Source organism: Rhipicephalus microplus, chromosome 5, assembly GCF_043290135.1.
Source record: "Rhipicephalus microplus isolate Deutch F79 chromosome 5, USDA_Rmic, whole genome shotgun sequence".
Classification (NCBI taxonomy): domain Eukaryota; kingdom Metazoa; phylum Arthropoda; class Arachnida; order Ixodida; family Ixodidae; genus Rhipicephalus; species Rhipicephalus microplus.
The window spans coordinates 13,397,392-13,423,470 of NC_134704.1; the positions used below are offsets into that span (position 1 = coordinate 13,397,392).

Sequence of the window (26,079 nt, forward strand, 5' to 3'; positions counted from 1 at the left end):
AGAGATGCCATGCTGCAAATGTCAGAGAAAGTTCTGGGTAATGTAAACTACCTGGAATTCTTTGATGTGCACCACATTGCACAGTAGATAAGCCTCTAGCATTTTGCCTCCACCAAAATGTGACCATCATGGCCAATATCGAACTCAAGTCTTTCAAGTCAGCAGCTGAGCACCGTAACAACTAAGCCACCACAACAGCTTTGATTCAATTTATTTTATAGTTTATGTAATACAGAATCATAACGTCTTATTTTCTCCCTGCTGTGCTCAATATTTCCCTGAGGCTCCTCAAAACCTTTTGAAGCTTTAAGGCCTCTGCACCTCAATGTTCTTAGTGTATCCCGGCTGCGGCGGCTGCATTTCCGATGGAGGCAGAAATGTTGTAGGCCCGTGTGCCCAGATTTGGGTGCACGTTAAAGAACCCCAGGTGGTCTAAATTTCCGGAGCCCTCCACTACGGCGTCTCTCATAATCAAATGGTGGTTTTGGGGCGTTAAACCCCACATATTAATCAATCAATTAATCAATGTTCTTAGTGTAATGAGCAGTAACTACCTGTTCTACAGCTGCCTTAGTATTTCATACGTTTGGGGATGTACCATATCAACCAGGTTATGAACAATTAATTTAGCGCAGTTTCTCCTCAAGTGGTAAAACAGCATGGCAGAATCTATGTATAAGGAACACCCCCAAAAAGTCCAGCGCATTCACAGTGTAAGCACACAACTTGCACATGATTCTACTCGACTGCACTTCCCTCTGACTCATACTGACCTGTGTTAAGCTCAGAAGTCTTAAAATGTCCTCATAATCAAAAAGGGTTCAGTGACAAGCAGCAAGGAAAGTACTGCTAACCTTGATCATGGAGTCCACGTAACTTTCAGGACCCGTAAATTCTGTTGGGTCCTTGACTCGCACCAGCACAATAAAGTAGAGGTAGTGCCAAAGGTTGTGTTCACATCGAATGTGTTCTTCAAATGACACACTCTTGTTGTCAAAAGCTGACCTGTCGAGACCTGGTCGCAGTGAGAAAAGATATTTTGTCAACACTGGATTTCAGGTTCCAGGAGCACAATTTTTTTTCTCAAAATAAAACACGTAAAGAGAGCACTCTAAAGTAAAAATGTCTTTTTAGGTTCTTACTAGCTATCACACAACACAGCTTATGCCTACTGAATTGACCATTCTTTTTTTTTTTTTTCTGTCAGGTATGTCCTAGATGTGTACCCTTAGTGTCTCTATTCGAAAGCACAAGCTGTTTTATACTGATTGTTTTAAAATTCCCACTATGACAAAACACAAAATGATTTTGCTCTTTTGTTCATAGATCAATATCCCAAAAAATTCTGTCAATTAACAGACAGTATCATCAGCAGGAAACTGCACTGACAGTAGTGTCAGCTCTTAACTAACCGCAGATGAAGCACGTGTTACGCAGGGTCTCTTCTTTCTGCTGCTTCTCGCTTCTCAAATCAGCAAACGTGTCAATGATGACACCAAATATCAGGTTCAGCACGATAATGATGACCACGAAGAAGAAGAGCAGGTCGTACACGACTCGAGCAAAGTACAGTGGTTCCTGTACAAACAAGCACACATTTGTTTGCGCATCACACACATGTTCACAAAAGCAGCTGTGATACAAGCAATATGACTACAATACACAATGTGCCGACAAACTCTGAATAATACCCACAAGCATTCCCCGTGAATCAGGGTCTGTAAACACAAATAACATTCCTGACAAGTACAAAAATGCCATTGGCAAAGTACACACCTTAGCACTAGGTGGTCGTAGAATGTCACCAATACCACCACCGTTCCGTAAACCATGATTCATTGTGGTTATTATGCACATTAGGAGAGAGTCGCAAGCTCGTTCGGTTGTTGTGTCATCATCATCATCATCAGATTCCTTGGCATCCTTAGGCCGCTCGGATACATCGCAATAACCTTCAAGACATGGTGGTTCACTTTCTGGGCCTGAAACTGACAAGTGAGAGAGGTGATAAGTGCATTTAAACTATATAGAAATACCACTAAACTGAATGCGAAAAAACCCAAGATTAGAAGTTTTGCAGTGACATTTACAATAACTATTGGTTATAAAGATGGGTGTTCGCTACAGCAGTGTGTATTTAGGCGAGATGCTCCATAATGCAGTTACGAAACTTTTTCTTTCTTTTTATTTTACTGAATGTCTTTTATGACGCTTTGTTATACACTGAATTTACCTCAATGTAAGAAGCTTACAAAAATCGGACATTAACTGCAAAACTAGTGAAACAGCATACAGAGCCAGGCACTATTTATTCTTTGAACATCGAGAGCACTAATAGTGGCACTGAAGTCATGAGGCCACATTGATCCAACATACGATTGTTCACAAGGCGTGGACACACGAGATTATTCCAGATCTTGCGTTAAGACCAGTGATAAGGCTGGAGCGTTCAATGACACATGTATAAATGCCGCCGCGCTTCGCCGCTTGTCAGTTGATCGACAGCTGATGCCCTGTTCGCCGCTATCAGTGCCCGTATATTGCGGTAATCTGACCTTCAGTTTCCTGGCTACACGTTCGGCAGAATAAACAGTTTCATCTTAGCGTCGAGTCTGCTCCCTTCGTCCACGTCACAACCCCGTGAGAATATATAAAAAAGCACACCACCATGGCAACGCGAAACACAGAATGAGAATTGAAACTTGAGCAAGTTGGTACGTATCCATTTTAATTTTAGCAGTAGACTGGTAGACGATGAGAAGAAAACTGAATTTCATTAGGAAAAAGCATGCAAATATTGCGGTAAAAAAAACTGAACAGAAAACTTCTTCTTAGTCCTTGTCCCTCAGTGCACTGCTGAAATTAAGACTGAACACAGAACTGGTTGACTTACCTCGTGGTACGTTCCGAACAGCACGGCTGTCAACTTCAATGAGGAAGTCATCACGGAAGAACAGAAATGCAACAATGGAGAACAAGTACACCAGAATTAGTGCAAGCACAGCCGTGAGAATGATAGAGCGGCCATTACGTGTCACAGACTTTATGACATTAAGGAGTGTTTCCTCCTGGTAGAGCACATCTAACAGAAGCACACTGTAAAACAGTGGGTGTCCAAGTAGGCCTAGTGCACAGAAAACGAGGTTGCAGACATGGTACAGAAGCTCCATGTCGGACAGCATGTGGCCAAGGCTGCGTGCAAACGTCCCGTGATTTCCCACTATGCTTACGAGGTGCACCGTGCTGAAAAAAAAAAAGAGCAAAAGAATGAGGGACATTACAGAAATGTACTGCTTCCAACAGGAGTTCCTCAAATATGGAACCTTAGAAACATTTGTACACACTATAACCAAAGCACGCAGCCTTTAAGAGTTCTTGTGTAAGTCACATTCAACAAAAGATTTTAGTCATCAAGGTTCAATGCACTAGCGTGTTATGAAAAAGTCCAGCTGCTCTTCAAAGCTGCTTTTCTAAGTGAGAAGGTTAACAAAGTGTACATTCTAAATGCCAAAACTTATTTATTGTTCATGGCATATAGGAGATGAGGGCTAACCTGATGGCCACATTTACTGTGCCCAGTAACCACAGTGTAGGCTGTAGGCCTAGCCAGGACATGAGACGTAGAATGCAGGCACAGGACAATGCTCTTATAGACGATGGTCGTGGTGCCACAACCACTGCTGCCAGAGATACCAGCATCAGTGCCCAACTCAAGCCACTCAGCCGTGGGTCCAGTTCTGCACAAACCATGCCCAACAATTAAGAAGTGCTGCCACCAGAAATCATGCAAGCATTTAAAACTACACGGTGAGCTAACTTGTGATAATGCAGTGCACTCCTCCAGGGGCCACGCTTGTGTCTCTTGAGAAAACGGTTCTCTATCTAATGCCACTACTCTTCCAGATCAACAGTAGTTATGAAATTACAAGCAGTGATGAAAACCAATGCGATTTGGAAGTGACAAAGAGGGAAGAGATGAAAACTGCACTGAAAATGTAACAAAGTTAGGACATTCTTTCTAAATATAATTAGCGCCCAAAGTTAAAATTATTTGGATGGCTGTTAATGCTTTAGCTGCGCCTTTGCACTGGCTGGAGAAGCGAGCAACTCGAACAAAAAATAAGGATGCCAACTAGAATACTGGCTTATAAAATACATGTAGTGAAAATGCTGCCTGCCCATGAGCACACCCCACCAAAAAAAAACAAAGCAAGTGCATAGAGGGATAATAAAGGCAAATAAAAATTTATCTCGGAGTTAAAGGTCCAACGCTTGAGAACATCTAAAATGCCTATATTATCAACAGCAGTGTTCCACTAGTCGAGGTATTAAGGTAAATGTAGGACACCACATGCACCGCCAGTGGGACATTTTGGAATGAGCCTGATGAAGCCAAGAGCTCAGAGTACAAATTATCACTGGCATTCAAGCTACTCATAATAAAAAAAAGCATTCTGAGCATTACAAGGCATAATAAAATGCTGCTTGTGCCTTTCCCTTTGATTCATAGAAAAAAGCCTTCAACGTTACAATTGTGATGACGTTTATTACACAATGAACACACAATGACTACACAATGACTACACAATGAAGAATGGCACGGGTCGTGCAAAAATTTCATTTTCGCCAGGCTGCCCTCCGTTTACGCGGTCGTGTCTCGGTGGTAGTTTTGTGATCGCATATTGCTTCATGTGCCTTGTGTGCTCATTAAAGTTGCTCTCACGAAAAGTTAAACAAAATGCCTGGTACATGTTAGGTATTTTCTGTACTGTGTTCTTCAGAGCTGAAACCACAGCATTGGCTGCAGGACAGTAAACATGGGCAACGTTGGGCAAGGCAAATGCAACCTCAAGAAGCCTTTTTCAGGCACATGATTTTAATTGCGCTAACACTGTGTGTACCACTAAAATGAGATTTTCATTCAAAATAAGTACTTTCTTGGCACAAAGCAAGCACTAAAAGATTTCTTGAACGTTAGTTCAACAATCAACGTTGACTTAACATTTGGTTTCAGTGTTCCCTTAAGGTAATGTGAGGCACATGCACCATTGAGGCAGTATTGTCATAATTAAAAGTGAAAACTGGGTTTAAAAAACCTATGCAACATGGAGGACAACACACACAAGTCATGTCTATGTTTTTGTTTCTGTATTGCACATTTTTTTTCTTGATGTATAAACATAAGACCAGAGCGCCAAGGCTACAAAAATTTGAAAGTTTGTTCATCTTACAATTAAAGGTAGTGTACTTCTTCAAAAGTAACACACAGTGGAAAGCATCAAATTTCTGTACCTTTTGCACCTTCAAATGGGTAGAAGCTTGCCACAACGACATTGATCAGCACAGCTAAGTTGAAGGCCACAGTGCTCCATGTTGACATGTGCCGGCTCACCCAGTAGAGCACTGGCTGACCTGAAGACAATTCGTTTCAATGAACACACTATCGCTAAAACATAAGCTATGCTTGCAGTGTTGCAAAATTTACCTCGCAGTTTCTTTTGCCACTTCATTTCATTGAAAAGGTCTTCTGTTCGCTCAAAGAAGTCCGACACCTGAAATGAGCATCAACTGAACACAAAAGCCAAGAATAAGATGTGTAGCTCTTACCTTACTACCCTGTTCATCGCGCTCCGTTGTGTTGTACACTTTAACCTTGGTTTCCCGCGTTAAAAATTCACAAATTTGTGGCACAGGGAACACAATCTGCTCCATTGTGCGATCATGCCTCACGATCTGCATGCAAAAGAGAATAGACAACATCACAGTTTAGTATGAAGTACATAGGCATTGTAGCATATACTACTACATTATACATGCTTATTTGTGTATCATGAAGCATGTTACATTAGGTTATTGCAATTACTACAGCATTTCAAAATCACTCCATTATTGCTGCTATTACAAAATAAAATGGTTGAAGTCTCACATTTCAGCTTTTGTTTTCTTCGTTAGTATGCTTGCAGAAAACATCAAAAAGAGGGAATAGAGAGTCTACACAAGGATATTACATATTATGAGCAATTGTGGTGAAATGGGGTTAGTTTGAATATTACGAATAACAAGAAAAAGCAAGCATAAACATAATACAAAGCATTACATGAGGTGGAAATAGAATGGGAACACTATACATGTTAGCTACCAAATGGACACATGGCCGCATCGTATATGTATCACATGCTACCAAGATTCTGACCAATAACTTAACGATTTGATCCTTTAATTTAATATGTACATACTGCTACAATATATACAATAACAACTCACGATGCAAAATGCAGAAAATGCACTTTACAGAAACAATACAGCTGCCAGTTAATGAATATGATCTCCACTCAAAGTGTATATCTTTATGCTGTGTAAGAACAGAAAGCATGAGCTCTCATTGCCTCTCGTTGCACTCGCAAACTAGTACCATACAAGTGTACGAGGCAAAGCTCAGGAGAACAAAGCATGCTCCAGTACAGCCCACTACCAAGTTCAGCACTATGCATGCAGTACAAATGGTACCAGGGCCCCACAGTGCAAACACGACAGAATGCCAAAAATGACTGAATACCAAAATTTTAGACACAAGGTGATCGAGATTGTTCTACAGTTTTAGAGTCCTTCACTGCAGCACGCTTAGCACTCACAAAAATTAATCGTTCAAGCAATTTTCAACTTCTGTACCTCAATCTGTGCTGTATGGGAGGCGTAGTACTGTAGAGCCTGGGCTGTCTTGCAATCGGCACTTTCATGCGGCTTCAGCAGACCAGCCAGGTCTCGATTGTGCTGGGCAAGCTGGTGGCATAAAATGTAGATGTTGTGACCCACCTCCTTTGGAGACACACCCACACTGTCTCCCCCACCCATACCCCGACTGTCCCCAACAGTGTCATCATCATCGTCATCATCTTCATCTTCGTCCTCATCCTGGTGATATGCATTGCACGCCACCTCCACTAGCTGCCGGGGGCTCATGTTGAAGAGGATACGCTCGGCATTCTCACTGTCCCCTCGGCTCTCCATGATAGCCAGCAGCAGCTTGCTTGCATTGTTCTGAAATCAAGCACAAAAAAGCACTTATAATACTTTCACCACTACATAGAGGACTAAGGCTTCAGGTTGACATAAGACCAAGTTCTGTTCGTAATGTTCAATGGCTTAAACTAACCAGAGTAAAGCTTTGAACAGATTGAGGGATTTAAGAAATTTTTAAGACATTTAAGAGACAACTTCACAAACTTGCAATTCTCTAATCATGCTGGAAGAACACTCAAGCTGCCTTGTGGCTATGACAATTAAAAAGTAACTATGGGAGTCATTAACGTGTGATCGAGGTGATCTATGGTACAGATTTCTAATATAGCTCCATAAGAATAATGTATCCCAAGATCCCAATTCGCTTTTTTTTACTATGCCATGGTGCACGCGCCCTTTCCCTAGCACTAATGTTGCGACACGCCTGTTGATCTCCAAAGCTTTAATTCTGGAACTAGCAGTTGTGCCAGCCCCAACGAAAACCCTACCAAAATGACAGAGGCGAGTACAGGAAAACAGAATAGGCGGAGAATTACTTGCAAAGATACAAGCCCAGTTCAGACATAATAAAAACCAATCGTTGGCATAATCCACCATTTTCTTTAATCCTGGAATCCCATTCTCCACACAATTACAAACATTTTGCCATGCAGATTGACACGGGTCTCGCGCTGCATATCTTGCTCCTTAGAACTGATATTCACAATGAAAATACAGAAGAATACTCATTTCCAGTGACATTCCAGAAGCCTTTATTCATCCATGTCTGCCCTTGTAGTAAATATTCATTAGTACCAGCAGTCTCATGACATCTCAAATTAGTGTTAGCATTGTCTCAGGGGCAAATATGCTAGGGGGTAAGATATGCAATTTCTGTAAGATTCACAAAGCAGCATACATACTACCTGCCCACCTCAGTTGTCATCCCCCACATTTTGCTCAGAGTATGGGTGAGTCTCTTACAACTGATAGGAACAATTTAACAGATGTAACAATTGACGAAATATACTTAATTGCTAATAAAAATAATTTGTGGTGCACTATAAGCAGGAAAAAAAGTTTTCACTAGGCTTGTGCAAATAGTGAATTTTAGATTCGGAAAGAATTCAAAGCACATAATGATCTTGGTTCAATGATTTTAAATAGAATTTGAATGATGCTTATCATGTGTTATAAGAAAAAATGGGCATACTTTTCATGAACTCACCAACCTGCACAGTATATACACATTTTTAACTGAAACAAGGCCAGTGCAAATGCCATATTTTTTGTTCAAAGGAAGTGGAAACGACTTTGAATAGTAGCAAGATTTGACTTTTGGTAGAATGCAAATGATAACCTGTAAAATATGCCACATTTCAATATTCACTATACTTATAGCATATAAGCTGGTTTAACATTTAACAAGCTTTTAAATGTCAAAAATGATGAATCGATGTGATAGTTCATTTAACCTTGAAGTGGGGCTTCGCGGCAATGTTAATGTCGAAAAAATAGGTGTTTTCACGACTTAGCATTCCTCCGCTGCAGTGAAACCACCTTTACAAAGATTATACGTGGACTAATATACATCGATTCGATTATTTCAAACACTTTGAAGTTTTCAATAATTTAAATTCCGATCCTGCGATATTTGCTCGAATGTTCAAAGCATTCAAATATTCGCACAAGCCTAGTTTTAAGCTATATTTAACTCTGCAACCAAGGGTCCTGAAGGCCTACAGAAGCATGTAAAGAAATTAAGTTCTATTACCTTCAGTTCTAGGACAAGATCCATGCGCTTCTTTCCAAGTGGGTTGATGTCATTTAGAACCAGGGCGATGATAATGTCAATCCCATTGCTTTCATGCATGGCGATGCAGTTCTAAAACAAGAAAAAAAGTAAACTGCGTCAGCAACATGCTTTTAATCTATCAAGACTGCAAGTATGTAATTCAACTGGGCTCAAGATTAGCTAGAAAGCCAGCAACTTAAGTACTTGCACCTCAGAACTCGCACCACACAGCTATTAAAGAACTTCGAAAACTATGAACACATGTGTCATTTTGCAATTTGTTTAGCTTAACAACTTATCAATACAAAGAAAAGTCAACATAGATGCGAGCCAGTGCATGTCTTGGTGTAGACGAACCCAAATATCAAACTTGAAAGGAATCACTGAACAGTTCCATGTATCAATAATCCCTACGACATGCAGTCAGAGAATGCTTCTCTTAGAAGCTGTATTATTATAAGGAGTAGTAGTAGAGCTGTGCAAATAGCAAAACTTTGGGTGAAAAGTGGATTCAAATATATTAAAGGTTGAGTTCAAATCAAACCAAATATTTTCAAATAGTTGTCGACATTTTCATTTCATACTTCTCGTACGCTTTAAAGTGAGTGCAAAAAAAAAAGGTTCCCTAAGGATCCCTAAGCACAGATAGGAACATTAGAAATCAAAAGAACATACTGATGGGCTAGTTAAAAGTGCATAATTCAGAAAGTTACGCAAAGAGGCGAACAACGGCAACAGATCAAGATGAGGCACATCGGTGAGTCCTGTCTTGATCTCTCACTGTCGTGTGCTTATTTGCACTGATGTTCTGGATTAAATATGGAAGTGTATATTTTGGCTAAATGGTGAAGTGCTGGAGAGATGGTGTTCCCTAGTTGTTTTAGCAAGGCTGAGGCAATTGGCCGTATTGTATATATTTACATGATTTGGTGCAAGCAATGTGGTGGTGACAACATTTTACATGTGAAAGAAATAGATGCTATTTCCTCAACATGTTCTCTTCATTCAACTTCTGTGGAGACCCAACCGATTTCCTAGTCTTCGTCCACCCCCATAGATGTCTAAATACAAGAACGTCTGTAATTTCAGGTGCTACAATGCTCTGGCGTCTCATTTGTCAGACTTTCCGCCCAAATTTCAGGTCCAAAACGGCATTAATTGAACCCCCTGCTGTGCCACATCTATCATCTCCCTGCTGGAATCAGCATTTTTATGAGTCAATACTTTATCGACTGTAGCAGTCTGAAAGGCAGCTTCATCGCAACGCGATAATGTGGTGGGGTGAAGCATATAAAAAAAATCTGAAGGGACCACTATCAATTTGATGTTGACTGTATTGGTCCTGAAAAGTTTGAATAATTTGAATAGCGAAATTCCAGTGTGAATCATATTGAATAGCAAGCACTCTTACAAAAATATTCTAAAGTTTGAATATACGCACACCCCTATTAGATTTGGTCTTAATTATAACCAATGACTAATCAATTAATTCACTTCGAGCATTATAATGACATACGAAATATTATACAGAATAATACTGGGAATTTTGCACATTTTTCTCGAAATAATTTTGGCGCTAGAGAGCTAAACAAAATGGTGAAATTTCGCTGAAATTAATATATCTGATGACACCAGTCAGATACCTGCTGGCACAGAACACTTGATATATTGAATGTGAATGTAAGGAAATTCAATACAAGCATAGTGCAAAGCCATACTTTTGAATGGAATTCCCAAGTAGATGTTAGAGCTGTTCGATAGAGAAAATTTTAATTTGATATATATAGGCTCGACACAATATAAAAAGCAAAATATAGCTTTCGAGAGTACTATTCGGCACTTCAAGTTTCGATTTTTTATACATCACCTGGTTTTCATGGCAGGGGCCCTGGCAATATTCTGTCAGAGTCTCGAGGGTTTGGTTGACAAGATCCACATTGTGTTCGTTGATGTAAAGGCCAAGCAGGCCCAAGCCACCTGTGGTGCTGCCACAAATGCAGTCTAGAAACAGCAGCGTTTCGGATACCAGGTTGTAGTTGTTCTTGTTACACTGGTTGCGCAAGAAATCCTGTGCATAAACAAGGTAGCCGGAGTTGAAGGATAAAAACAAAAGTTCACTCAATATAAAAAAAGTAATATAAGAAAGCCAATCAGAGCAACAAACAAAAATGATGAACACTTTGCAGAAAATGAATGACAATGGTTACAGCGCGCGTACTTTACAAATCTCCACCTTCATTGTACCAAGTCAGCCAAGACTTCTTTGCTAAAACAATTTTATCAATTACTAACATGAATTACATCAATTATGTTTGCACTGGCTGCAAACATAATTGTGAGCAGTACATGAACATGAATAATGGCAGGCACAAATGCACCATCCAGATAATAATTCATGGGTTTAATGTCATAAACCTATCATATGATTAACGAGAGATGTCTTAGTGGAGGGCTCTGGAGATTTTGACCATCTCGGGTTCCTTGACGTACACTTAAATCTAAGTACAGGTGTCTAAAGCATTCTCGCTTCCATTCGAATCCCGCAACCTGGCCCAGTCAAGATCAAAAACTTGCACAAGATGCATACTTTCTTAGTTAAACCACGCAATAGATGGTCACAAAAATGGCCATTTGTGGAAAAATGTGGTCCCTGGCAAATATATGAATGATTTGGGGTTCTAGCCACCAGAATGCTGCTACTGGTGACAAAGACTGCACACTCATTCAACAAAGCCAAACAAAGCATACATGCCTGCAGGCTTCGATTGTGATTCTCGCACAGCAGCTGAAGAAAACGTAGCACTGGCTGCATGACCAACACCTCGGGTGCCAAGCGAGGCTCTTGGGGTCGTTCATTTTCCTCAGTTGGAGACAAAGGGCCAGTGCCTGTTCAAATAGATTGCATGAGGGTAATATGCCCACAATTTATCAGCTATGGAGGTTTAGGACATCCAATCTATAAGATGCTAACACCTTTATGGTAGAATACCAGCATATAATGTAACACCAAGTAAACAGTGCACATGCAGTTTACTAGCTTAAAAAGAAAATTGGAGCAAGTGCTAATGCACAGGCACATTCAACACGTGTATGCGGTCATGTTCTCACTGAAGACTTTTATTCTAAATTTACAATAGAAAACAGTCGGAAGTCAAAAACGGCTCACAGTTAAATAATCACAGCTACAACTCAATTATGTGCCTTATCCAAAGTGCACTTCTCTAAATCTCAAAGGTGTGAAATAAAAAAAAAATTATGCAGCAAGGACAACATAGCAAATCTGGCAATAGGACCTAACCTATCTACAAATACTGCAACCTTATGGCACAATGATACAGTCAAGCTGCGCAGTCAGAGTTGCAGTCAGACAATCACAGCTACAAGTAAGTGCATTTGTCTAAACTTCAAGGATGCAAAATAAAATAAAATTATGCAATGCGGGCACAAGAACAATTACCTAACCTACTTACATAGTTAAACATACTGCAACTCTGTGGTACAATGTGTAGTACAACCAGATGAGAACACAGGAAAAGCTACATGCATGCAGTGCTGTGTGTGTGCGTGCAGCAAGACCAGACAAGGACAGGGAAGAAAAAATTACACACGTGCACGCGCACGCATGCACACACACACATGCACGCACACACACACACACACACACACACACACACACACTTGTGCACTCGCACATTGTATCATGAGCCCTAACCAGCCACAGTCTGCCAACATCCTGTAGCAGGGCTCTCAGCAGATGCAAAAACAGATTATCTTACAAACAAGACAAAAAATAGCAAGGAATTTGAAGTAGCTGACACATATAAGTCAACACAAGTAAGCAACGAAATACAGGTGGTGATAATATAACTTAATTGAAAAGTACTCTAGCATAGAGAGTACAAACTGATTAACCATCAGATTGTGCCAGTGAAAAGCAGCAAGGTGAACTTACACTAAATTATCAGTGCAAGGGCTTCCCATCTCATGAATATGTATGAACCTATTTTATTTACCCAAGCACTTCACTTGCACTTCAATAATCACTCATAAATTAGACCAAAAGTATTACATGTTACTACAGAAACAAAGCCAGCCCTCACGTCACATATGAAGCCCATAGCAGTATCAAAATGTAAAGATTCATTTGGCTCTTTACGCAGATATGCTTACCAACAGCGTCGCCACTGAGGCCACCCACTGTGGATCGCACATGGGCATAGGCTTTTCCCGTGACCTGCGCTGCATCCTCTAACTGGGCACGCAGCTCTTCAGACACCACCAGGCTCCCCTTCGCTCCTGTGAGAGCAATAGAACACAATCATTCATATTTCAAACTATGCATGCCCAATCAACTTGTGTAGCTACAGATGGCACAAATGACGAGCAAACAAGATGGAAAAATATATATATATATGTATTGTAATGATGAATGTTTTGACTGTCTCCGTTCTTTATTATAGTATGTATAATTACACATCCAAAAATTGCTCTACTATGACAACTAAAATTTGAAACAGAAAAAATGCTAAAGTTCCAACTACACTGTATCAAACTGCTTTTTTTTTTCTTAGTGGTGGGGGGGGGGGTAATCTTTGTTAATTGTACTGCTTTATAACTATGAATTAACAGCAACATGCTCAGTTTTCTATGCATTTGATCTTCTAGCTTCCAAGGCATTCAACGGCAAGTATAGCAATACGTTATATACAGAACTGCAACAGTTGAAAGTTAAACAGAAGACTAATCAATGTTAATGTTTTTTTCATGGCATTCTCTGTCTCAATTGATAACTCACATAGAAATTGACACATACATTCAGTTCCAGTTTTGAGCGATACTTGGTGGATGTTACAAGACCAACTTGACCCCAGTCACTGTGGCATATTCTCTACAGACCTCTCGCATTGCAGGTGAGAATTGCAGAGGGCCGTTAGAGCTATCAAATTACCTCGGTAGCTTCTACTCACGACACTATGCTCCATCACTTTTGACAACAGCAACAGAGCACACTATCACCTCATTCATAAAGCCTACATGCAGAACGTGCTTTTAAAAATGTTAGTGGACTGCTGTGAGCGCAGTGACAACAATTCACTAGTTATGTAAAGTCTCAGCTCTCTTGAGCAGCAATGTGATTAAAATTGTTAAGGCAGCAGATCACATTTCCACATATTCCCCTTGTTTCCAGATCATGAGGAAAATAATCAGCATTCTATTGAATTTTAAAAGTCATTTTTATTGCAAGTATGCATTTAATGGCGAAATCACTAATCAGATATTTTATATTAGTCAACCAACTTTAGACAAACAGAATAAACATCAATTATGTATACACATTCACAATAATGGCCATAAACATAAATGTTGAAAAAATAAATCAACATAGTTAACAACTGAGATCCAAAGTGAGTTGTAATAAAATTTATGTAATAATTGTATGCAACCTGAACAATAGTATTTTATTCACACCATTTCAATAAAACCATAAAAAGTTTGCTTTCCAAAAAGAATTAATGTCATCATCAACGTAAATTACAAGGTAAGAAGGCGATGAAGTAAGCAATGCAGTCACCTCCACAGCCATAACATAGAAATAAATAACAAGGAAAATGAATGAATCTCCTTATTCTATTTAGTGCCCTCAAGGTTGTGCCAACAGATCTGTTCTTACAATAACAATCAACCTAAATAAGAGCCTACGGGGATACTCACCTCGAGAGCGGCTGCGAGATTCCCGTAGGTTGTCCTTGCGCACCAGATCTTTCTCTTCCGAGGTCGCTCGTGCAGCCATGTCAGATGTGCTGACAGTGACAGTGGACTTTATCTCCTGTTGTGCTGCCTTCATTTTGTCAAAAAATACCTTGAAGAACTTCTCCGCATTGTTGCCAGTAGTCAGCTTTGCATGCATCGACCTCTGCATGAGAATACAGAAATACATCACATTGCATAATTGCACACTCAGAATCCTTATGAGGACATAACACACAGAGAAGAAAGGTATAGTATGTGCACATCGTCTCAATGCTGTGCAGATTTCGTTCTGGTCCCAGCAGAGCACAGATAAAGGACGTGTTTAGATGTGGGGAGTGCATGTTTCTATGAAGATATGACAGAAACTTGAACAGAAAGCCAACAATTGATGAATGTCATTCTAACATAGAGGTCTTAAACCTGTGACAGCTTTAGTTATACCTCCGGCTTGATTTCCTTTTGGGTGACCTTGTGTCTATTATGTCACTATAATTGTCTGGTCAGACAATTATAGTTCATTGCTGAGTAACAACAACCTGCACTAAAAGTAACTGCACGATGGCTACTTCAAAGAAAACCTAGATAAGCCACATATAACACAGTACCACTGCTTACTCTTTCCTGCCTGCAATAATACACATTGTTGCAGCAGGTAGAATGTTCCCACCTGTATGACAGGATTTCCACCACGCAGGAGAGCAATGCCAAGCTCGACACTCTCAAGAAAAATGGCCAGGCTGGGGCTCATCATAATCAGCTCCACTACAAGGTCCGAGGCCCCCTCGCGATCAAGCTGGTTCTGGACGTCAGCCAGTGGGCTGTGTGGACGACCCAGGGGTGTCTGGGGCTGATGCGACTGCTGCGGGGGTTGCAGCTGCTGCGGCTGTTGTTGCTGCTGCGGCAGCTGTGGGCCTTCCGTTGAGCCACGCTTCGGCTGTGGCTGCTTAGGTGGTGTGCCCAAATAACGCACAAGAAGGCTCTGCCTCAGTGCTTCACCCTGCACGTTGTAATTCAAGTAAGATTGTTCAGCCACAGAAATATCTAAAAGCTGTGCTAAAGGTTTTGTCATAATAGGCCTATGCAAATACCAATTTTTTTGTTTATAAGTAAAATCAATGCAGTGTAAGGAAGCAAGAGCAGCGCTCAGGCACTGGCGCCAGCTCAACTAGCTCGAGGTAGAAGAGAATGAGGAAGTCAGATAAAGAACAGCTGACTTGCAGCAAGGGCGTTGTCCCTTTGTCTCATTCCTGTAGTGTCAGGTAATTTCAAAGTGAGTATTTCAATTAGTAGGATTTGCGTATCACGTTGACACTATCGCCAGACGTTGAAAAATATTTATAAAATTGGTTATTTACTTGCCCGAAGAAAACAGTGAGGTCTAAGTCAGTTTGTTATTAAATTTTGTTATTCCAATATTTTTGTCATCCAGACAAATGTATGTCACTATTTTTAGAGGTTATAAAAAGGGATATTTTTTCTGGTCATTTGTAAATTATGGTTCAGGTCATGAATTAATAGATTAAGTTACTTCATTCTTAAGTATAGTTTGACATAATACTAGAACAAACAGCTAGTTCATATAGTTGCTATATGTGGTAAAACATGATACATTTCAAAAATACATACAGTTCACATGCACAATCTGCTCTGAATTTTTTTTTTTTTGTCATTTAAGTCTGGATAATATGCGAACATCTCAAAGTGCGACTGCATAGCAATGTGCATTGTGTGTCAAAGGCAGCTTCACAGCAACACGAAGCACGTGGCATTAACCCATTCGATTCCGTGGCCAGTGTTCCGCCTGCCGGGTTGCAAGGCCAAAAGCGCCTTGACCAGCCAACCGCTGTCCGCCTAGAAAATGTTTATTTTTGACATCATCTCACCGAGGGCAGCACAGCATTTTGTGTTTGCCTTTTGCTAAGTTTATTATCCGCCAGATGGACATAGTTGTCCATGTTCGTTAGCTGTTTGTAGATGGGGTTTTTTTGTTCTTTAGCCGCAAAGGGTGCATTATCCCGGCTTTTCCTAAACATGGCATGGCGGAAGAAATGAAGAAGAAACCTGCCTGTCCGGCCTCACCAATGCGCCTGCAAGCGGCCAAATGGACTCATTTTCCTCACCGCATTCTGGCAAACAAAGTCAAGCAAAATCCATCAAGACTTTGCTTAGTTTGTAAGGCACGGGGCAAAAAGTCCGAGGGCCGATGGGCGTGTGAAAAATGTGAATTTGCTTTTCACATGTTTGCATGCTTTGAACTTTTCCACGCACGAAAATCATACTGAAACCCCTGTTGCAGTCAAATATATCATTAAGCGAATAACACAAAGCTTGTTATTCTATGTCGTATGTTACCAATTTTATAGCGGTTTAGGCACACCAACTATGCCGTCGGTGTGCACAAATATTTTCCGGCGGAATACCAGGCGGGAACGGCCACCGAGATCATGAAAGCCAATGGGTTAAGACCCTTTTTTCATTCAAATTATTTGCAGAAAATGTACACATTCATCAATTTGGTAACATTGAATACTAAAATTCCGGGCATTGCTCATGTCGACAATCAATATCTTATATAGCGTTTTAAAATGAAAAATATTTGCAAAAGCTCAGTTTTATGCACTGCAATAAAATTTAGATGCATCTAGCCAGCTAACGTGGTTGCTTGGGCGAGTTGGTACGACATAATTCACATAAAAAACAGCGCCAATAACGAGAGACAAGAAAAAGAAGGAGACAGACAGTGGCACTGTCAGTGCCGCTGTCTGTCTCCTTCTTTTTCTTGTCTCTCATTATTGGCGCTGTTTTTTATGTGAATCATCTAGCCAGATCAGCCTAACCCATTTCAAACAACTGGCAGTCGCACTATTCTCAATTTTACTTCGAAATTTAAAACATATGTGATATCTAAGGTATAGAGAATTAAAATTCTTGCTCAGCATTGTTGCTTCAGAAGTTGATTAATTTGTTAACTTAAATTAGGCACTTTAGCAGAACCAAGAAAAAATGGCGTAAGTTACTTCCTGCAGTAGCCAGCAACATGATTTTGGTTGCGCCATCATACAGTTTCTTGGCATATTTTAAAACTCTGGCTAAAGTTAGTTGGGGCACCCTGATATGCATGTACAATGCAACATGAAAGCAATGATTACCGATTCACTCAGTTCCTTAGGCCAATTCCATTTTATGCCCGAAAAATTTATCATTTGATTGCCCACCTAACTTTCTGCCATCCTCAGCTGCACATCCCGATTTCGCGGTGCCATCACTTCTCACCACTGGTTATTTGTCTCACGCAATGTGCAGCCCGCCTAGCTCCATTTTTGTTCTCTCTCTATGCCAATAACAACATAAGCCACTAGTCACAATTTGTAAATACCTGCTACAGGCTCCCCTGTTAGTAATAGGCTTAGGTGAACTCTTACACAGATTCTAGAGGCTGGTTGCTGTACCGATATTCTTGTTCAAAATATATAGTTCCTGAACATGACACTACTTGTACCGTTTCTTGATGAAACATATGGCTATGAAAAACCTCAGAGTTCCTTTTGAGTTTGTACTCGGCACTTTTCCAACTGGCCAGAAGTGTGTAAACAGCAGAATTTTGTCACAAAACAACACATAACACTGCCAAAAGAATAACCACATCGAAAGCACAAGTAGATCCATAAGGACATGAACGCGGAAAGAAGAGGAATAACAAAATGAGCCTCACCCGCGCAAGGTCAGAGATTTCTCTCTGAGTGAGCAAGCTGGCATCAATCTGATGGCAGTCCACAGGTGGCAGCAGCAGCACAGGAAGACAGAGAGCTGAGGTGGTTAGTGCAGCGTGAGCACAGGAGGGGGCGGTTCCTCCCAGCGAGGGGAGGTGACATCCCCCTCCCTTTATCCACTCAAAGGAGATCCACCACAAAGGGGGGAAGGGTAGGAGGGACGCATTAATGGGCCAAGCAACAGAAACCACCCACACCACAAAAGCATAGCAATGAGAAAAAAGGAGCTTCGCAAAAGGTGGCAATGCTCCTTGAAATGAGAAGTACACGAACCATCACTTGTATACCAAGTGCACCAAATTGCAAATCAATGTTTAAAGATCGAGTGCGACCGAGCTCGACATAGCAAAGCGACAGATGGGTTATGAGAGAAACATTACGGAGTCGTGAACTCTGCGACTCTGTGGACAAGTGCATAAAGAAGGATGCATAAGCACTCTTAGATTCTGCTGCATTGTAATGCAGCTGCTGTCACTAGGGATCAAATGTGTGACATCGCAGTTAGTAGCACAATGCCAGCCGCTGAGTCATAATTATATGTAATGCCTCAAGTTTTTTTGAAGTAGGTACTGACTAAGTTTCAAGTCTGGCTCACATAGTGCCACATTATAATTAATACATAGAAATTTGATAAAATGCCATAAAAAGTACAAAACAACAGTTGTGATATTTAAAAACGTGATGTTGGTAATATTGAGGTTAACCTTGACATGCCACAGTGGCTGTGCAACACTTGGTATGCAAGAGAGACAACAGTGGCCCATTTGGAAGCCAAGGCAAAAATGAAGGCAGCCGCGCAGATAAGAAAATGAAAAAGCTTAAAACTTGCACACAATGTGCAAAGGAGCAGTGGCTGTAGAGGACAACGATGAAGAACAGACCAAAGGGTACATGAGCAGAACACAGAAGCTGAAGACTGGGAGCACTTTGCGCTACCTATCAAAATAATTGTGAACATGAAACCTTCATCCACAATCAGCAAGGTGCAAGGCTTAAATCTGGACATAAGTGTTGATAGGGTTGTGGCAACATTAGATGCAATGGCCATCTAGATTTGCAAAGGATAGTGCTTAAAGGCTCCAATTTCTGAAATCATGCAGCAGTACACCAAAATTGAATTCCTGGGGTTATAAATGAATACTACTCAAGTCTAACATAACTCCCCATACAACACATTGTGAAAAATTCAAAGTGCTAAATACTTATGATAAAAATCAAACATATTCATTTGACATCATTTTTAGGACTAATGCCCACACAAAATTATCTTGAATTCGCGGTGATCTACTACTAATGGTAAAAATAAGGTATCGAACCTGTGTCAGTGTCCACTTACTGACATAGTGGCAAAGCCAAGTTAATCATCGTGTAAATTCTTTCCTCAAACAATCTACGAGAGAAATGACAACATAGAAACATCCTAAAGCAGTAGGCAGAACGTAAGACAAAGATGTGTCGCCACAGGCAGGACAGGTATGTGGCAGTAGATGTGGTTAAAAATGTTGCACAGAAGTAGACAAGACCAGAATAATGAAATCAAGGAAGGAAAGACAACCATCTTCAGAATGTACAAGCTAAACCTCCAATAGTCACGAACGATGGCAAAAGGGCAAATCCTAAAAGCTAGCAGTTGTTTGCTCAACATGTCCTAAGACTGTCTAGTTGCAAGTGTTTCTCCTGAAACATGCCTGGTTCTTATTGCACGCACACATTCTCTTGACCAGCACGAATTCTCTCACACTTGCTCATGGGTGAAGTGAACAAGACCAGCGCACATTGACAAACATAGACAGACAGGAAATAAAGCTACACGAGAGCAACACTTTTGTGGCAGTCAGGATGTAAACACTGCATAGCAACTGGCACAAATACGAAGTGCTGCTACCTAGAACCTGTACTGTGCTGAAGGCCGACACCATTTCTCCTGATCTCAGCATGAGACATAACCAATCACATCTTAGAGCGCAGCACTACCGAACAAACTGCTGTGCACTGTGATGCAAGGGGAAGATTGTCTGATAGCGCTGTTTGACAGACAGTATTTCCTACTGCCTCCCCCTCTCACCTCCTTCCCTTTTTTTCTTTTTATTGTCGAATTTCTGCAGATACAATTTGCCTAGAGGGCACTAATTAAGCTTCTTCAAAAATTATAGGGTTTAATGTCCTGCACGGGGAAGCATTGGTTGTGAGTAACGCAATTATAAAATACATTGGACTGATTTTGGTTGACAGGGGTTCCTTGAAAGAAGCAGGGCCAAACTGAGCTGAGCTGAGCTGGGAAGACAGAGGAGCCTTCATGAATGCATGCACTTTTTGTTTGTTGCAAAGAAATAACTTACTAGTGGGGAAATTATACTTGAAGACCAAGCTTCTCTTCTTCAACTTCTCTCTACCTAGATTTAATACTGAAGCAGAGTAACCATCGAATTCATTGTCTCCAGTGAATTGTAGGGTGCCATGATACATCACCACATACGTAAGTGGTATTACATAGCCACTGCTTCTGTTTGCCACGATGCATGTCATTGCTAATGATGAGCCTTGAAATAAGTGCCTTGTCAGGGAAGCAGGACTGCATTTCTGTGACTTCCCTCAAGCATTAAATTATCCTTCTTCCTCACACAACAGGCATTCCCGCTGGCCAATCACCACTCGCGTTGACAGAAGTGAAATTTCATTGACGAAAGACTAGGCATCCAGTTGTATAATGCTTATTGCATACAAATGCAGAGTAGAGTTCTTATTTACAGCGATGAATAACTCTCAACCAATCGTGGCTGGACTTCATTTGTTACCCTTGACATCATGAATGCCTAATGCAAGAAGTTCTAAGGAGCTTGAACACTTGTTCTTGAGCTTTTCACAATTTTTTTTTCTCTTAATAAAGCTCCATTCACAGTACTAATTATTCCCTTAAAAAGTCAGTTGCACCTCATTGCACACATGTGTCTCGCGAATAGGCCGCATTTGGGGTTAACAACCATCGAGCGAACGGTGGCGCAGCGCTCGCATGCAATCTTTATCATCATGGTTCGCGCAGTAGTGCCAGCAGTGACGCCTGGCAGCAAGGCTAGGTTGCTGGAGAGAAAAGATTGGAGAGTCTCTTTGTCGTATGGCGGCTGGCGCAGATGGTCGCCTCCTGACGTGATCCTGCTGGGTGCGGTGACTGCGGGTCGTAATTTGTGGGCCCCTTGTGCCGAGTCGAGCATTGGCGACGCCACCTTCGCGCTACTTTCTGTCTCTTCTTGTGCTTGATTGAGTGCAATGGACTATTTCTTAAGATTTGTTTAGCCTTTGATCACTACTGATGTATTTTATTCGGCTGAAAAGATCAGCGAGGTGAAAGTAGTTCAATAAATGTGTTGTTTGATTCGGTTCAACCACACCTGTTGCCTCCGTTCGCTCCGAGAGCGTGGTGCCTCCTTAAGAGATCCCACATGGTACAACCGTAATTGTAGTATGACAGTCTATCATCAAAGCTTAACCTCCTGTTTTTCTTTAGAGCTCCTTTAACATACTGCAGACCCTCATTAATGGAACCTGAAGGAACCAGGAAATTATGTTCTGTTTGACAGGAGTTCCATTTATCGAGAGATGACCAGGAGTGCAGAATACAAAAATGAAACCAATGTTGTCTGAAGCACTTGTTCTATTTAATCACCAGCTCCGTTTACTGAGAGTCTTCTGAGCACCTAGACCCAAGAGCACAAGTATTTTTGCATTTTAACTCCATTCAATTTGTGGGCAGCACAGTCAGGTTAGCTCTTCCTTGGCAAACTTCTTAAATCATAGCAAGACAGATCCCACAGCAAATATAATAAAATATAAGAAAAAGGAAGGAGAGAGTCAACGCACACCTTTTCTCCGTGTTCTGTGTCAGCCATCATTTGACGCAATGTCTGCAGGACACGCACGCAAAGCCCCTCCTCCCGCTCCTGCAACAGGCGTTGTGTGTGTTGCACCAGCTTGGAGACAAAGGAGGCACAGCGAGCCTGCGCCTGTGGCCGTGAAGGAAACAGCCGCTGTGGCTCATGAAGAACGTCCACCAGCACAGACAACTCGCTCTGTACTAGTGGCCTGAGCTGCTCTTCCAGCACCAGCACCAGCTCTTGCAGGACCTCAATCACCGTCCGATCACTTGGGTGGCTGCGGGACACATCCTAAAGGGAGACAACAACACAGTGCTTAAAGGCAAACAGCAGCAAGCGTTTCTTCTGGCTGAACTGTAGCCCATGCAACTGAAATACTATTAAAAGAACAGTAAAAGGCTGTCTTCTCAGTAAGGCTTTTACTGTCTCAGTAAAAGCCTTTATTTGCACATTGCCTGGCTGAAATTTCTAGTCGCTTTATTTTCGTAAATTTAACATTAGTGCAGAAACTTATAAAAGAGATTAAATTTCATGACAAACTAGACGTTCACATGTTTACTTTCTTAAACCTTACTTTACACGCACAAATCTTTTCACGAACTCTTCCTTTCCTTGGATCATCATCAAGGAGGAAAGCGGGACGCGGGTTGCTGGGATGTGGCACAAAGAATAAATGGCTGTGTGGGCGTGGTTGCCTGTCATCAAGTGTATCGTCGTGCGCGACAATGTGAAGACTAGGTCAAGGGGCTGTGTGCTGGTTTTTGACAATTTGGGCTCTCTATCATTTCAGGTGAGATGTAGCAGCGTTTTCTTAACCCCACTTTCAGTATTAAAAAAATAATAATTTTGCCGGCTTTTCAATGCATTCACATATTTCAAACAGAACACTATGCCTACGTGCTGCTTTACAGCATCAGGTTGTGTAAATACTTTTTATGTGGCCCAAAGTACCACTAACAATGTCCTTTACGCAACTCCTGAAAATGTGCTTCTTTTATCAGCAGAGTTACATATCTTTTACAAATACCACCCATGATGCTATTCACCAAAAGGACAAACTGGTGGGCTAGTTGGCAGTGCATAACTCAGAACAGTAGGGCAAAAAATCACACAGACAATGACAGAGCAAGACGGAACACTGCACTAAACTAACAACTGAGTGTTTATTTTGGGAAATTGCATATACAGTAAAGCCTTGTTAACCAGAAGTCGCTGTAACTGTGAGAAATCTTCGAATAGAACAGGTTTTTTAATTAAAAGAATATACAAAAAGTGGGTTGCAGAAAATTTGCAAGGTAATCAGGGGTGGTTGCTTGCTGTGCCGGCTAGTTTGCAGCTTCAAGCGTTTTGTTTTCCAGCAATACCTAGTCCAAATTATGCCACAAATACGGAGGAATGGCGGGCCCTGCTTGTGCCACCCTCGTGATCAATTGAAATGCATTCCTGCAGAAAAAAAATGTGCTTTACTGCAACACAGTAATGACACACGGGCAGCCAGTTGCCTGCTCTTTGTAGTGTCGGGAAGTCATGATGCCACCATTCGCCCATTCTTTCTGGTAAAATAAAAAATTTAATATTGGTCAGTGGGACGAAATTCGCAATGTGTTTTGGCTGGGCAGCACGATCATTGAAGTTTTTGAACCTATTTTCAAAGTAGGCGTTGCAGGCAAGAACCCCACCAGCAGTGCAAGTACTCAAATTCCTGGAGCAGCTGCCAATCGGGTTTGCATGCATTTAGAATTACACCAGACACTATTATTTCGTTATATTCCCAGAAAGAATGGTTAAATTATGAGACGCTGACTTTGCAAAAAACATGCAACATGCTGCCCGCGCGGCACAACTGTGTTGCAGTGAAGCACATTTCTTTTTTGCAGGTGCACATGTTAGTTGATCACGAGACTGGTTTTGTGTTTTTGTTTTTTTTTTGTGCTAGAAGCAGCGGGGCATAGGTGATTCACATGTAACTCATTAGTATTGCTACATTGCATTGCCTTGTTGCTCCGCCGTTCCCACAGATTTGCGGCGAAACTGGGATCGGGAATTGTGCATGGCACCCAAAGATTTAAAATTAACCGGATGGTGCTGACCCCCGTTTCAAATTATCCGCTCAGACTTACAGCTCAGACTTAATACGAGACCGCAGAAACATTTCAAATTAAGTGAGATTTTGAAATAACAGAGTTTGAATAAATTAGGTTTTATTGTAGATGCACATGACGTCGCGCGATTAGATATAGAGATGCAGCAAGCTGCCTTTCAATTTGTCCATTTTCGGAAAAGGACATGCTATTTTTGTCGCGTCAGCTGCTCATGTGATATGCTGGGACGATTTACTACTACTACTACTACTACTACTACTACTACTACTATTACTACTACAGTAGTTACAATGGCATGCACGGCATCCAGCCTGAGGACAGTTGGCCCAATAATCTATGCATCAAGGTGACACAGCTTTAGCCCAATGGTCTATGTATCAAGGTAACACCTTTCTAGCAAAGCATTAAAAATTAGTGTAATAAACATTATTCTTGTTGAGTTTAGAGTTGGGCAGCGTTCAAGCTTAGTACGATATAAATCCTGCCATAACACATAAAACCGTGAAGAAAAAAACTTGAAATGTTTTCATGTAGTTGTACAAGATATATGGTAAAATCAACCTGGACCTTAAAAAAACATACGTTAGGCCTCTGTGGTGATGGTTCCACAGGCTCGCGCTTTGGCGCCCGAGCAGAAGAAAGCCAGGCACGCGTGTGTTTGCTGATCAGGGCAGTTTTGTCAAACATGGCTGTCACTTGAGTCTCAAGGTCCACAGGAATGGCAATGCCACGGCTTTTTGCTGCAGGCAAAACAATGTGACACTGTAGAGGGCACTCACCTAACACATTAAAGGAACCATACGGAAAGTCTGCCATATTTAATTTTTTGTCTGCATTTCATCTGAAGATGAATAAGATTTCTTCCACTAACTTGCTCCAATCAAACCATTCCTAAACCACTCAAAAAGAATAGGAGCACAAAAATGTTGGTAACCACCGTTACTGTGCAGTCACCGGCCATCCAGCAGCAGTCATTAGCATTAAGGCACAGTTGCTATGTCCATTATTATTGTCTTTTTCTGTTACTACAATGTATGTCTTCAAGAAGACAAAATTTTGCATGGATTTATAGCAAATAAAAAGCAACACAGAGATGTAAATGATGAATGTACTAAAACAGCACTGTGAACCACTGGTGGATTCAGAGGGGGGGGCGGGGCAGTAGGGGCGATTGCCCCTCCCCAAAGCGTGTGTCAGCACCTCCCCCCTTCCTCTCTTCAGTGCTTATTATTCACCTCCTATCACCAATTAGAACAAATAAGTGGGACCACAGTGAGCACACATTAACAGTATGTGTGCTACATGACTGGGTTTTCAAGCTACTAAAAACAAAAAAAGTCAGAAACCCCCCTCTTCCAGTGTTACTTCAAACGACTGCCCCCCCCCCCCCCCGAAATGAGACGCTGGATGGGAATGTTAACAGCAAGCCCTGCTGTTAACATTCCCATCTCTTGTCCAATGCAGAGTAATGAATGCTCCTTGAATAAACTTCAATAAAATTATTTTTGCTTATTGCTAACAATGAAAACAGTAATGAATAATTAGGCTGCTAAAGGACACATTGTTAGTCACAGCAGAAGCTGATCACCAAGCCAAGATGTACTAATGTTACTTATACATACACTGGTTTACATCTAGCACATGCACAGACATATGTAGAATAAAAATTTATTTTATTTTGCATATTCTGTATGTTCATTCATATAGTCGCAGGTCCTGCAACTATATGACTACAAGCCCTGCGTGAGCCTGGGCCAAAATGTTCTACTTCTCTGCAATACCGTGATTTCATT

At 41.2% G+C, this 26,079-nt stretch overlaps 1 protein-coding gene across 2 annotated transcripts in view; it reads right to left on the minus strand.

Moving 5' to 3' along the window:
* Itpr (Inositol 1,4,5,-trisphosphate receptor) overlaps nt 1-26,079 on the minus strand; it is a 91,228-nt gene that overhangs the window by 4,822 nt on the left and 60,327 nt on the right. Inside the window, exons 29-46 of one of the 2 annotated variants that reach the window (XM_075894863.1) lie at nt 24,869-25,026; nt 22,173-22,475; nt 18,258-18,305; nt 15,213-15,542; nt 14,507-14,708; nt 12,965-13,090; nt 11,547-11,680; nt 10,662-10,862; nt 8,774-8,884; nt 6,670-7,038; nt 5,608-5,733; nt 5,486-5,552; nt 5,293-5,412; nt 3,554-3,737; nt 2,894-3,243; nt 1,777-1,988; nt 1,413-1,578; nt 855-1,015 (exon numbers count right to left, since the gene is read on the minus strand). In XM_075894863.1, the coding sequence (XP_075750978.1) occupies nt 855-1,015; nt 1,413-1,578; nt 1,777-1,988; nt 2,894-3,243; nt 3,554-3,737; nt 5,293-5,412; nt 5,486-5,552; nt 5,608-5,733; nt 6,670-7,038; nt 8,774-8,884; nt 10,662-10,862; nt 11,547-11,680; nt 12,965-13,090; nt 14,507-14,708; nt 15,213-15,542; nt 18,258-18,305; nt 22,173-22,475; nt 24,869-25,026 (3,368 nt within the window). The remainder of the gene's footprint in view (nt 1-854; nt 1,016-1,412; nt 1,579-1,776; nt 1,989-2,893; nt 3,244-3,553; nt 3,738-5,292; nt 5,413-5,485; nt 5,553-5,607; nt 5,734-6,669; nt 7,039-8,773; nt 8,885-10,661; nt 10,863-11,546; nt 11,681-12,964; nt 13,091-14,506; nt 14,709-15,212; nt 15,543-18,257; nt 18,306-22,172; nt 22,476-24,868; nt 25,027-26,079) is intronic. The other variant, XM_075894864.1, reaches the window with a different exon arrangement.